General features: G+C 52.4%; 1 protein-coding gene across 1 annotated transcript; it reads right to left on the bottom strand.

The window, feature by feature from the left end:
- Positions 1-53: 53 nt before the first annotated feature.
- On the bottom strand, positions 54-12,270 carry EPX (eosinophil peroxidase). Its single transcript, XM_523809.3, has 13 exons — positions 12,074-12,270; positions 11,865-11,958; positions 11,450-11,625; positions 11,165-11,282; positions 10,904-11,033; positions 9,836-10,042; positions 7,737-8,055; positions 5,801-5,961; positions 5,206-5,461; positions 4,605-4,775; positions 1,712-1,949; positions 923-1,135; positions 54-621 (listed from the first exon to the last, which is right to left on the bottom strand). Exons 1-12 carry the CDS (start codon positions 12,147-12,149, stop codon positions 934-936), a joined length of 2,148 nt encoding a protein of 715 aa, XP_523809.3. The 5' UTR covers positions 12,150-12,270; the 3' UTR covers positions 54-621; positions 923-933.
- Between the last annotated feature and the right edge of the window lie 1,804 nt (positions 12,271-14,074).

Here is a 14,074-nt window from a genome sequence, read left to right as displayed (position 1 = left end):
CCTTCCCCTTTACTGCCTTTCCCTACTCCACAGTGTTTCTTTGGGCTCTCCTAATTCAGCCCCCAGGAGATGCTTAGATGGTTGTGCCAGCTTGTGTGTTAACAGCCCTTCTCTTAAACATCTGGAGCAAAGCATGGAACTGAGGCCACGTCTTCCCTAGCCCAACACAGAAACAGCAGCCCCTGCCCTTAGCAGTGCTTTATTGGTAGAAGCAGAGCATGCTGCCTGGCCTCAGGCTCAGAGGAGTATTATGGGGTGTCTGGAGGCTAGGACCGAGTGGTCTCTTAGTCATGGTGAGGGAGGGGAGGGAGGGCTGGGAAACAGTAGAAAGTGCTGTAACCCTCCTGCTGACTTTTCTTGCCTGGGGTGCAAGACCACATGGCTTGGCTCCCAAGCCTTTGCACGTGGCGCTGATTCATAGCCTAATACCTAAGAGGCTCCCAAGGTGGGAAGGTCCATTGCTGATAGGAGCCCCCAGCCCTCACTCCCGGCTGGGGAACCCAGCTCTGAGCTGTAGCCAGCAGAAGCGTCAGCAGCCTGCAGTTGCTCCAGGGAGACAAGGCAGCCTCATGGTCCTCCCCTTCCCCTTGTCTCCAAAAGCTGGAGGCTTGGGATAGACTCCTGTGGAAGTAACAGAACTGGATAAGTGAGGAATTTACTGGATGTTTAGAAATGGAGCTGTTCTCAGGTATTAGTGACCAAGCTGAGGATAGTTGGATGCTCCTAATTTCCCCCCAAAGTCCTAGGGCCTGGAATTGACTGTCAGCCCAGAAACTAGCACATTGGGAAGCCACTTGGAAAGAGTACCTAGTGACAAGTTCTGTTTTCTCTGCTTAGAGACCTAAGAGGACGCAGCCATCCATCCAGGGAAGGATGTGAGGGCTTAACCCAGCCCAGGGTGCTGGAGGTGGCCTCCCCTTACCTGCAGAAGCCTCATGTCCCTCGCCAGGCTGACAGGTTCAACCTGGGGATACGGCTGCAGTTCACAAAGCCCCGAGGGTAGATGTTGGCTCTGAAGATGTCCCTTGAAACCGTGGTGATACCGGTATTGTCACATATAATTCGAGACAAGGAAATTCTGCTCAGGGCCTTGCGCTGTCTTTTGGTGAAAACACCTCGTTTCTGCCACCAGAACCTACCAGGCAGTCGAGAGATGTGGGTGAAGGTTGGGGAGGAATTACCTTATAATGAGCACCTGTTGTGTGCCAGGTACTTTACATATATTATTCCATTCAACTCTCACAAAATTCCTGCAAGACTGGAATCTCAGAAATGAAACAAATTCAGTGGCCAAATAAATTGCGCAGTATTAAGTGCACAGTAATTTAAGTGGCCAGGGCTGGATTTGAACTCGGGCAATACCAACTCCAAATAAGAAGTCAGGTCTTAAATCACAAATGTATTGGAGGGAAACCAGATTTAGCCCTTTCTGCCCATGTTTTCTGGGATCCACCAACCCAGAACAGTGAGGCTGCCAGGCAACCTCCTGGGTTTAAGATGACTCCAGCTCAGGCAATATGGGCCTTGCCTGGGTCAGTGTCTCTCTTCCTTTGACCCAGCTTTTCAGAGAGGAGCCTCCTGATTTCAGATCCTGTGAACTTGGAAGAAATGATACTAAAAAGAGCAATGTTCTTCAATGTTTAGTCTTGAAATGCTAGTGTTTTTCTGCTCTGCCTCTGGTGCTGATGTCTTTTATGATAGGGTCACTTACCTGTCTCCGTCTCGGGCTCTTCTGAACTGGTTCTCGAACAGACAAGCCAGAAGAGGCCCCACTCGAGCCCCCGGCAAAAGAGGCTCAGCGATGGCCCCAATCCAGATGTCAATGTTGTCAGGTGTTCCATACAGATTCAGGAACTTCCTTGCCAAGTCCTGGTTTTTCAGCACCCGGCTAAGCTGTGCCAAATTCCGGGGCTGGGAGAGCCCACAGAAGCGCCTCCAAGCATTGTACCCTGCAGGGGAACGGGGAGAAGCAGCTTCAGTCTTGCTGACCTCCCATTAGCTTCTGTTTCTCTCCACCAGTCCTCTGGGGGGAAGCTGTGGCCAGTCAATATTGGGCAGAACCAGAAGATCCTGCTGGCAGAAGAGTCCCTAGACCTTCCAAAGACCAGGTTTCTGTCCTCTGATTGAAAATGTGAGTGGACAACCGTGCTCAATGTGCATCAGACTGAGGAGTGTGTCCTAACCTAAAAAGCTGTTTTAACCCAAAACTCATAACCACAAATCCGACACTTAGTGATATTACTGGGCTCGACTGCATTCATTAGACACAAGTAAGACAGTACCCAGAATATAAAAGACTCTCCATCAGGTTTGTAGAATGAATGAATGAGCGAACAAATGGAGAGCAATGATAAAATTCATCTACTCAGAAAAGGACGGCACACTATGATTCCGTTGATATGAGAGGTCCTGCATAGGCCAATATAGAGACACAAAGTATATTAGAGGTGATTGGGGCTGGGGTGGGAATGGGGATTGACTGTTCTTACAAGGTTTCTTTGGGGACTGATGAAAATGGTTTGATATTAGATCATGGTGATGGGTGCATAACTCTAAATACACTAAAATCATTGAATTGTCTATTTCATATGGGTGAATTTTATGGTACATCTCAATAAAGCAGTTTTTAAAAAGTTTTCAGAAACTTCCAAAGACCAGCCATATCAATTTGTCAGCCATCAGGATCCCACACAGGGCCAAGCCACATCATAAGATGTGACAATCAAGGTAGGAGATAGCTTTGCCATGTCCCGAAAGAACACCAGCTCAATGTCATCCATTGAACTACAGCTCACACACACCATCCCCCAGCGGAACACATGAAAACCACACAGTATTTTACCATTACTGAGCACTATTGGGTGAATATCTCAGGACCCTCACAGCACCTTTGTGAGGTGCTTTTATGGCATGCTAACTATATCTGGTATGTTTACTAGAGTTGAGCAACCATAGGCTTCAGGGTCACTTTACTGTTAAGTGGAGCTCAAACCAGGTTGTCCAGTTCCCAGTTTGATGTTGGACTTGGGAAGGGATTAGAGGAGATTGCAAGAGCTAGTGTCAGGATAATATTTCTGGAGGGCACAGGTATTGCGGGGAGCAGAAGCTCGCAATGTGGAAACTTGGGTGGCTAGCGATCTCAGCTCTCCAGCTCTTCCTTTTATACCAAAGTAGAAGGCAAGAATGTTAGTCCAAACTGCACCATTTTGTAAGCCCCCCACCATTTCCCAGACTTTGGTCAAAGTGAAACGTTCCACAGGAGGTCGGGCCATGAAAAACATAACATACCCTAATGGGCAAAGGCCCAACTGAAGGAACATCCCTATCATATCCTGCTGGGCAAAGGTCCAAGGAACATCTTACCACATCCCACTGAAAAAAGGACCTGATCATAGGTACATCTTATCAATATCCTGCTGGGCAGCAAGCCATACAACCCAGACCCCTCCTGCCCATACCCATACCCAGTACCCCAGCTGTAGGCGGCAGCAGGCTCTGGCAATAAGCTGGTCCCCCACCTCTGTAGGTTTTATGCTGGAAATAAATACCTGCATTGGCTGCTGAGCCGCCCTCTCTGTGTCTTTCCTTAACCCTTGCCTTCCCTTCAAAACCTAATAGAAACTTGGGTGGCTAGCGATCTCAGCTCTCCAGCAGGGGGTGCCCACAGCTCCTTAGCTGCCAGGAGCGCCCAAGTTTAAGAAAGGAAAGAAGCTCAGGTTTCCAGAGTGCCTGCTGTGCTCTACCAGGCGCTGTGTGAAGTGGGGTGGGCAGTAGGAGGTGCCACCACTGCTTCATACATGGGCAGATGGGCCTTCAGGTTCTTTCTAGACAGGGAGGTAGGAGGTGGGAAGGAGAGAGGAGCAAGGCAGTGGCCAAAACCTTCCCCTACTGGGGTTGAACAGGGGGAAGAAAGGAGAAATTGTAAATTTAAATTCAGATTTTACTACTTCTTATTTATGTGATCTTGGGCAAATTACTAGCTGTCTCTGAACATAGTTTCTCATCTATAAAATGGCTGTAATCATTTGCTTCTCAAGGTGATTGGGAGGACAAAATAAATTAATATACATGAAAGTGACTAACAAAGTGCCTACATTTTCTTCTTTCCTGGGATAAAGTCATTTGTGCCCTCACCAAACAGTCACTGCAGCCTTAGTTTTATTCCACCTATTCCCTGCCTCTAAGGCTCTTTGCCTTTCTCCACTTAGAGCAAGGAGCGTTTCTGTAGCTCTGGAATTTTAGCTTTCCTCCTTGGAACTTGCCAGCGTGTTGGGAATGGAGCAGTTCTTCCCTGCCTTTTAAGCCTATTGCTTTTTTTCTACTTGGAAAGTTCGAGCCTCCCTTTTTCAGCTCCTGAGCCTAAGTCCTGGTCCTGTGGTGAACCTAAAGCTGGAACCCCCTACAGTGGATGGGGGAGCCATGGCAGGACAGCAAGCGGTGTTCCAGGAGTGCTTTGGGACATCGACCTTGGCCTTGCATGCCTCTGCACTCCTGCACATCCTGTAGACAGTCCCAGTCAGAAAGGAGGTACCAGGGTCTTCCCAGAACCCCTTGAGCAGCCTGGCCTGAGCAAAGCTGGGAGAAGAGGTGGACAGCCCCCTCACCTGGAAGGCCGTGGTCCCGGCTTCGTTGCATGTTGAGAGCTGCCAGGTCCAGCCCAATCCTCCTCACTTGCCGAAACAGCCGGTCCCGGAGCTCATCCACTAACATGGCATCCTGACGGTTCAGCTTGGCAGGGGTGGCCATGAGGCCCCGGAGGATGGGGTCGATGCCCCCTGGTGGCAGGGAATGTGAGCAGCACAGATTGGACCAGCCTCTGGGAAGCTACTTGGGTTATCACATGATGCCAAGCTAGCCCAGAGCTGGACAAGCCAGTCGGGTATGTTAGTAACGTTTGTCAGGAAACAGAGTTCTGGAGAGACATGAAGCAGCTGGAGCTGGGAGGTACTTCTTAAGGAATGGAAGGTGAGCTCCCCATCAATCTGACATTAGTCTCCACCCCTTTAAAAAATCCTCTCATTCCACAGAGGATGGGAGGCCCGTGACTGAGGGTCTTGCTTGCACCTGCCTTGTTTCCACTGTCCTGGGGAGATATTAGCAGTGGCCTCTGCAGCAGCCTGGCTTCCTGGCAGTAAGCTTGGCCCACCTAGGGGAAGGCATGCTCCCCACCCTCACCCCCATTTGCCCCCTGGAAAACCTGGTCACCTTCATACACGATCCGCCAGCTGGCAAAGAAGGCAGAGCTAAGTGGGACATGCGAGTTGGGTGCAGAGGCCCGGTACTGACTGTCCAAGCGGAACATGAAGGGCTGGAGCATTGTGTGGCCAAAGCGGAAAGCCAGGGTGAAGACATTGGCCACCCGTGGGTCCACATTGGAGCAGTACCCCCTGTAGGGCCCCAGGGTTCTCCTGGCCCGGGCCTTGCCCAGAACCAGGGGCAGAAAGTCTCGGTAGGTGATGATCTGGAAGGGAAGACAGGAGGAACATTCCCCAGAGGCTACTCACCCATACCCTTGCCTTTTCAAAGGGTGGCTCAGACATATTCTTTATTGTCATCACGTCAAATGTGACAACATTAATTTCCTATTGGTGGGTGGAGATACAAAGCCCAGAGAGGGTGAGTGACACAGACAGGGTCACACAGGGAGTTAGAGGCAGAATTGGGGCAAGAGGACAGGTCCAGGTGCTCCGCCAGCTGCCCAGACCCAGCTGGTTTTAGGCACATCCGCAAGGATGTGTTAAGGACTGCTTCTCATGCCAAGCTTGTCATCTGGGGGATGCTGGGATGCAGAGCTCCTTACCTGGACCATGGCCCCCATGATCTTCCGAGCCTCATTGTACAGTTTGTCTCCATTCCACCGGGGATTCAGGCGTCTCAGCTCGGTGGCCAGCCGGTTGTGCTCTCGCATAAAGAGGGTGTGCATGGCTGCCAGTTTGGGGGTTTCCGTTGATCGGGTGTCACCTTGAAAACCCCAAGCTCAGATTTACTGCAGTCTTTCCCAGAGAAATGTCTTTCTACCAGGGTAGACCCAGGGCTGGGGACGGGAGAGACGGGGTGGGCCAAACTCCTGGCCCTCACTGGACCTCCATCTCTTCAGCTGTGCTGAGGCTCCTCATCGCCACCCTCCTCCCTAACACCACAGGCCAGGAGCGGGAGGACCGGGGGTTCCTAGCAGGCTTGGGTGAGGTGGGAAAGCACAGGGCAGCTGCTGGTCTCAGGCAGGGGCATCTTTGCCTAAGGATTCTACTCTACAAGACAACCAGATCCATAGCCTGGACCAGCTATGGGCAAGGCACCTTGACTTTGGGACTGAGAGCCCACCTGTCCATGAGCTGCATCTGCCTGCGTGTTCTCTGCCAAGGGCTGGTGTACCTCTTCCTATCTTTGGGCTTGGTATAATACTGCTCTCCCCCGTGAACCAGAGGGAAAGAGGAAGAGAGGGAGGGTTGGGCAGAGACTGTTCTTACGAACAGACCTACTACAGGCAGGGAAAGAAAGTTAATTCCGTCATTTGCTTGGTTTTAACTAAACCCTTTTGCACAAGGTCTTAGTTCAGTTGACCTCTCCCGAAGGCACATGCTGCTCTTTCCAGGACACACAAATGTACAATCCTTCAAAAGAGGGGTTGGGGCCGACTCTCTGTGAGGAAAACAGTGGAATACAGTAGACTGGGCAGAGACCTTGATACTACACTGACTGTGTTCTCAAGTGGACTCTGCCATTTGAAACTAACTCTGTGGTCTTGGGCGCATGATTCACTTTCCCTGAGTCTCAGTTTCTTATCGTAAAATGAGAACAATAATAATTCCCTCCTTTCAGGGCTGTTGCAAGGTTTAGAGATGGCACATTTAAATATCTTGATAAGGTTGGGCGTGGTGGCTCACACCTGTAATCCCAACACTTTGGGAGGCCAAGGCAGGTGAATCACCTGAGATCAGGAGTTCAAGACCAGCCTGGCCAACATGGTGAAACTCTATCTCCACTAAATATACAAAAATTAGCCAAACGTGGTGGCAGGCACCTGTAATTCCAGCTACTCGGGAGGCTGAGGCAGGGGAATCACTTGAACCCAGGAGGCAGAGGTGGCAGTGAGCTGAGATCACGCCACTGCACTCCAGCCTGGGCAACAGAGTGAGACTCCATCTTAAAATAATAATAAGATAAATATCTTAATGAGAAATGACTACCATTATTATTGTAACCATGTACATGGGACAAAACACCCTGAGGAAAGTTCAAATTATGCTTCCAGAAGAAGGTATTAACTGTCTAGCAACAGCGGGGACAGGGAGGAACTACGGAAATTTATCCCAGAGAAGAGAAAAAAAATGGAGATGGAGTTAACAGCTACTTTGAGGTATTCCTGCGTGAAAGAGAGACAGTGTCTTTTCTGAGGTTCCAGAAGCATGATTAAGGGGAATAGGTGAATATGTGATCAAAATAAGGAGACTTTCTAACAGTCGGAGCTGCCTGTGGCTGAGCTGGGGTGCCATAGAGGCAGTGAGAGCCTTGTCACTGGAGACGGTTAAGCAGTTATCTCTGGTCACACACAGGGAGCTTGCAAAGGGACTCCAACGTTCTGATTCTATGATGGCTGTGCACAGATCCATGCTTATGGTGTGCCTAATACTGAGGTCCCAAACCATGTACCTTCACCACATCCCACCATGGCTTCCCAGTTGGGACCCCAGGGATGGCTGTTTCCTGGGAAGACACCACCTTCCTCCCTGTCTGACCTGCCAGGAAGCAGGGGATGCGTGCCGAGCGGTTGGTGAGGAGACAGGGGTCATCGTGCAGGTTGTCGAAGGGCAGCAGGGCCCGGCCGTTGTCTTGAAAGCGCTGGTTGATGGCCAGCAGCCCCAGGTAGTTGGTCCGGTTGCGGAGCCGCAGCGAGAGGGAGACCTCACTGCCATACACCATGCTGGCGTCCACAAAGGAGGTGAGCGCGTTGATCTGGTTGCGGACTCTGTTCTTGTTTTGGGGGCATGAGGGTGCCGAGCGGAAGAAAGGGATGCAGTCACGCTGGTTCTTGATGCGGGGGTCATTGGGTGGGATCTGAGATGGAAGAGGAGCCAGTGACATGGGGCCCCCTCAATAGCAGACTCACTCCTCTCCGTCATCTTCCACCTCCTCAAAACCTTGCTTAAAACTCCCTTCCTCCAGGAAGCCCTCCTTGACTCACCCAGGCTCATGCTGCTCACCCCTTCAGTCTGAGTGTCCTTAACATTTTGTTTCATAGAGTCTCAAAAGGTTAGGAATGAATGAGGCTTTTGAAACAATCTCGATCCTCATTTTACAGCAAGGAAAACAGCCTCAGAGAGGGGAAGTGACAACCAGTTAGCAGGAAAGGTGGGATTAGAACTTAGTTCTCCTGACTCTTAGGCCTGAGCTTCTTTAATTCTGTTCAATTCGACAGACCTTTTCTAAGCCCCTTTCTTGCTTGCTGCTTTGGAGACTATGAAGGTTAAAAAAACACAGGAAAGGTTGCAGGAAGCTGGCAGTTCAGTGGAAAAAGACACACACACATAGAGTTAAGAAACTAAGTTGAAGTGGCATCTGCTGTGCTTGATAGAAAAGCCATATGTGGGCCAGGTGTGGCGGCTCACGCCTATAATCCTAGCACTTTGGGAGGCCGAGGCAGGTGGATTACATGAGGCCAGAAGTTTGAGATCAGCCTTGTCAACATGGTGAAACCCAATCTCTACTAAAAATACAAAAATTAGCCAGGCATGGTGGCACATGCCTGTAATCCCAGCTACTCGGGAGGCTGAGGCATGAGAATTGCTTGAACCCAGGAGGCAGAGGTTGCAGTGAGCTGAGATTGCCCCTCTGTACCCCAGTCTGGACAACAGAGTGAGATTCTGTCTCAAAACAATAATAATAATAATAAAGAAGAAAGAAAGAAGGAAAGATAAAGAAAGAAAGGACGGAAGAAAGAAAAAGAAAGAAAGAAAAAGAAAGAAAGAAAGGAAGGAAGGAAGGAAATGAAGGAAGGAAGGGAAGGAAGGAAGGAAGGGAAGGAAGGAAAGGAAAGAAAGAAGAAAGAAAGAAAGAGGAAGGAAGGAAGGAGAGAGAGGAGGGGGAGGGGAGGACATATGTTAAAAGTGTAATAGGAAGATCTGAGACGGCTCCCCAGAGGAGGTGCCCCTAAGCCAGGGATTGAGGAATAGATAAGGTTGCAACGGGGAGAGGCCATCCAGAGGCCCTCACATGTCATCCCTCATGAATGTGGCCCCACCTATTAAGGGTGACTGTGTGTGTACGTGTGTGTGTGAGAGGGAGAGAGTGTGTGTGTGCACGTGTGTGTGTGAGAGAGTGTGTGTGTGCACGTGTGTCAACCCTATGTTCCTAGCAGAGACTCTGCTCCCTGGATTCTATCTTTTCGTCCCTAGTGCCCCACACTGTCCTTGGCTTCTAGCCTGAAGGTTAGGACCCTTACAGCCCAAGCCCAAGAAGCTGGCAAGAGCCGCAGGACCCTTGGACTACTCTGGGAAGGAGAGAAGGGCAAGAGCTAAGAGGCCCTTAGGTTGCCAAAAGCAGGGGCCCAGAGGCTTCCCCTGTTGGATTCAGACCCATGGGTCAAGGCATGTGTCAAGGGCTTCCCACCCCGTGAAGCCTGACCTGAGCCTCCTGGCAGATTGCCCTACCCCCACCTCTCAAACACACACGGCGCGGGGTCTCTGCTCAGCTGTGTTTCTTGTGTCTCTGTCTCATACCCTAGCTCCACAGGCAGCTCCTTAAGGATGGTGCTCCAGTCTTCCAGATCCCCACCCCCAGCACCTTGCCTTTGGGGGAGGCCACACAAGGGCATGGGAGATTGGCTGAGGGTAGGTACCTTGATGGGAAAGCAGGGGGGCAGCTGGGCGCAGGTCCTCTCACAGTCAACGCCTGCAGTGAAGGCCACTCTGGCCGGGGACTCCGGGGAGAAGTCCAGGTCATGGTCAATGAACTGGCCCCACTGCATGAACATGAGGGCCCGGCCACGGTCGGAGGTCAGCCTCTCATTGGGGAAGCGCACAATCTGGTTGGAGACAGCCCGGACCTGGTGGGGAAATAACATCAGCACGGGACATGGGCTCCCTGACCCCACAAGGTATTAGAGCCAACCCAGGACTCAGGGAGCAGCAGCTCCCCTGCTGGAATTGACAGCCTCTCCTCTTCTGCCCTCCATGCCCCTTTTGTCCCTGGAGGCGTAGCCACCTCCTGCTCTCATTCCTAGAAGGATGGTTTCTGGCTGGGCTCCTGAGGATTCCGGTGGTAAAGAGAAGGAGAGGGGCTAGGTTGACTGGCTCAGACCTCACCAGCTCTCCCAGAGGGGAAGGGAGATCAAATAGATAGATCAATTTGTAGACTGATAGCTAACCAGATGATAGCACGGATTCACAGGTGCATTGGCTGGTTGCCAGGTGATGGATAATACACGTAGGGAGTACGGGGTCAGCAGATGGAAGGGTGGATAGAAGAAAATTAATTAATAGATGTTGATAGATGGGTAGATGATAGACTGCTCTATCGATATATCAATAGAAAACTGATGAGTTGATAAATGTGAAATCGATCAATAGATAAAGCCAGATTAAGGTATAGAGCTGTTTATATTTAGCAAGACTTTGACACTAATTTTCTCAGAAAAAACCCTACAACACCGTAATGGTTAGCATGAATAGATCATGTCCTCTATAGCTATTTATACCAAGGACTTCAATATCCACACAGGCTCTACGAGGTAGGTTTTAGGGCCATTTTACAGATGAGGAAACTAAGCCTCAGAAAGCTGTGTTATTTGCCACAAGTCACTGCACTGGTCAGTGGGTTCAAGCCCTGCCTGGGTGACTCTGGGCTGTGTTTTACTCCCCGCATTTAAGAGATCAAGCAACCTCCCAAGCCCCCAGCCGCAACTCACAAGAGGGAGAAGGAAGCCATTGCGCCTCCTGCTGGGGGTCCAGCCGAAGGGGAGCGACAGCCCATCCTCATACTCGGCGGGCAGCCAGCGAGCCAGAGCCTGGTTGGAGGCCCCTAGCAAGGGTCTCCTCCTGCAGCCATGGGTGGGATAGGTTAGCAGGGGGCAGGGCCTGGAGATGGCTCAGCATGGAGGGAGAGGGTGGGTGCAGGAAGGGAGAGGTCCCCCAGGCAGGGGCAGCCCCTCCTGCCGGCCCGCACGCACTTGTTGTTGCACCGTCCAGTGATGGTGCGGTACTTGTTGCTGCAGCGCTCGGCCTGGTCCCGGAGAACACAGCCACTGGCCTGGGACAGCAGCCGCAGCTGTGGTTCTGTTAGCACATCTGTGGGAAGGCAAGTGGGCAGACCTGAGCTGGCCTGCTCTGTACCTCCCATCCCTTTACCCTCTCTTCTCCCAGCACCCCAAGCCTGTGCACCCTGCCTCCCTCTCCTGGATTCCTTCTACTCCAGGCCAGGGCAGGCCCAGCGGGCTCAGTGGGGATCAGAGTACCAGTGACATTGAAGGGTCCGGACCGCTGGGGTTGTAACTTCTCTTCAAGCAGCCCCAAGGCCACATGCATATAATCTGCGGCCCGAACAACTGTCCTGGTGGCTGCTACCGGTTGTTTGAAGTAGGACAGGAGGTCCATGGGGCTGGCTGAACCGCTGCGAAGCCGCTGCTTGATGCTGCCCAGGAGAGGAGGAGTGAGGGCTGGAGAGAGGGTGCAGACCCACCCAGCAGAGACCCAGTCCTGGGGCACAGTCAGGACAGGGCAAGCGGACAGAAGGATGGATGGAAGGGAGGCTCTACCAACAGGAAATGTTCATGGGGTCCAGAGGTGGGTGATGAGTGAGATGAACTTGGCTGGGGCCCATGCCCCTCACTGATCCTCCCAGGCCCATGCAGCCCCCAGACCCAAGTCCACCTCTTCTGGGTCCAATTGTAGGCAGCATCCACCAGCAACTTGGCCTCTGCTATGCAGTCTCGCAGGACCGAGGTCTCCACTGCCCCAGGGGAGGCTGTTCAAAGAGATGGGGACTCAGGGTTCAGCAAGCCACAAGACCCCCTCCAAGACCCAAGTGCTTCCCCTTCCATTTCCCCTCCCTCCTCCTTGCCTGTCTAGGGGGCTATTACCTGGGTCAGTGCCCTCACAGGGCTGGGCAAGGACGAGTGTGGCCAGGACCCCTGCCAGGGCTGGGAGCAGATGCATCTCTGCAGTGAGGCTTCACCAGCTGGGAAGTGAGTGACATCCACAGCCTGCACGGGAGGATCCTCTGCTCCCCTCTCACTTTGAGGACCCCCAGCCGACCTCTCACTTCCTCCAGCTCTTCTCTGGACGTAGCTGGGAAGGGACTTTTATAGCCCATTCTAGGGTGGGGGAGGGCAGCTCTGGGCCCTAGAAACCCAGCCTCTTGGGTGGAGTTCTGAAACTTCTCTCTGGTTTTCATGGGAGTTTTGAGACTGAAACCCCCCACCCCACCCCCTACCAGCCTGGGGACATTCTTCCTGCCTACCCTTCACTCCGTCCCTACCCTCTACTACCAAGCCCACTGATGCACTTCTCCCAGGGCCCAGAGCAGCACCTGGGACACAGGTGTCGCTCAATGGATATTTGTTGGCCGACAGGAGCGGTGCACCTCAGTCGCCACTGCCTGGCTGCATGGCCTTGGGCAAGCCACTTTCCCTCTCCAAGCCTCAGTTTTCACATCCCTAGAATGAGAGTTGGGCCAGATGATTGGAAGGGTGCCTCTCCTCCTGCAACAGGGCAGAAACTGAATCTGCCTTACTGTTATACACACCCCCCATACCCAGCTCAAAGCCCAGCATTTAGTATGTGCTTAGCAGGTGTTTGTTGAGTGAATGAATGATCTGTGATGAATGATTTGGCCCCTCTCCTTATCCCCTAGCCCTACTCACTCCCTCCAAGGTGCCAGGGAGAGTGTGAGGCTGTGACTGAGGCAGGGCCTGGCAGTGAAATCCCTCATGGGGCCATTTTGGGGACATGGCGAGATGTCACAGGTAAAACACCCAGCCCAGTGAGCTGCTGCAGAGCCTAAAAGTAAGCGCCCGCCATGGGCTTTATTCTCTTGGAGTTTCTTAGGTGCCAATCAGTAGTAGGTTTACTCTGAGAAGTAGATTTCAATTATGAGTTCCTATTGGGCTTGGTGAGAAGTAGCTTCTTTAGAGGCAGTGTGCTGCACCAGGGTCTGATTGGCCCGGATTGAATCCAGCCCTGTCACTAGCTTCGTGACCTTGGGTGAGCCTCCATTTCCACCTTAAGTGCAGAATGCATCCCAGTCGGCCTTCCGCCAGGGCCCACCCTCTCTGCACCTAAGCCTTCCTCCTGTAGTTCCCTGCCCTGGATGAGCCAGGTTCATCCTTTGCCTCTGACCTCATCCCGGCTGCCTGGAGAGCACATGCTCATCCCTGAGACGGTTCCAGAGTCACCACCACTGTGGCCAGCAGCCTGCGTGTCCTCGCCCCTTCTTCAGGAGGACACCTCCATTCCTTCCTCAGTGTGGACCCCATGCCTGCTCCAGACTCCCAGGGAGGCTGTTCCAAGTGTCCTTTCTCCTCCCCCACCCCCACACCCTACCGAAACCCTGCCCAGTGCCCTCCACAGCCTCCTCCTCCCACAGCAATGTTACCGGCCCAACCGTTGCTCTTGAAACAACCACCTCTCTTCGGCAACCCCTTTCACAAGCTCCAGTTGATGGCCTGAGCCCTCCTAATCTTATCTCCTTATCTTTAGCGGAGGCCCCTCTCCTGTGACGGGGGGCCTGGGTAGAAGTCACTGTGTAGGAGCTGAAAGCACACTGGGTTCCTTGATGCTGACCCACTGAGTGACTGGGTAAATCACACCCCTCCATGGACCTGTTTCCAAACCTGTGAGATGGGGACAGGGAACCTCATGGAGGAGACAGATTACATAAATCACACAGCACTCCTCAGCTGTGTGTCACCTCCCGGCCCTCAGGGAGCCAGGTGCTCCCCGGGTGGAGCCAGGTGGAATGCATGTACCCCAGGTTGGAGCTGGATGGGGTGTATGTACCACAGCTTGGAGCCAGGGTGGGGTGCATGTAACCCAGGTTGGAGTTGGAGTAGGGTGTATGCACCCTAGGTTGGAGCCAGGCT

The sequence above is a fragment of the Pan troglodytes genome, chromosome 19, assembly GCF_028858775.2.
Source record: "Pan troglodytes isolate AG18354 chromosome 19, NHGRI_mPanTro3-v2.0_pri, whole genome shotgun sequence".
In the NCBI taxonomy this organism is placed as follows: domain Eukaryota; kingdom Metazoa; phylum Chordata; class Mammalia; order Primates; family Hominidae; genus Pan; species Pan troglodytes.
This window is presented reverse-complemented; position numbering and strand designations above follow the sequence as displayed.

Coding starts and splice junctions, on each gene's coding strand:
- EPX (XM_523809.3), bottom strand. CDS start 12,149: ATGCATCTGCTCCCAGCCCTGGCAGGGGTCCTGGCCACACTCGTCCTT. Junction 11,626..11,864: donor TACAATTGGACCCAGAAGAG/GTGGACTTGGGT, acceptor TCTCCTGGGCAG/CATCAAGCAGCGGCTTCGCA. Junction 11,034..11,164: donor ACTGGACGGTGCAACAACAA/GTGCGTGCGGGC, acceptor CCATGGCTGCAG/GAGGAGACCCTTGCTAGGGG.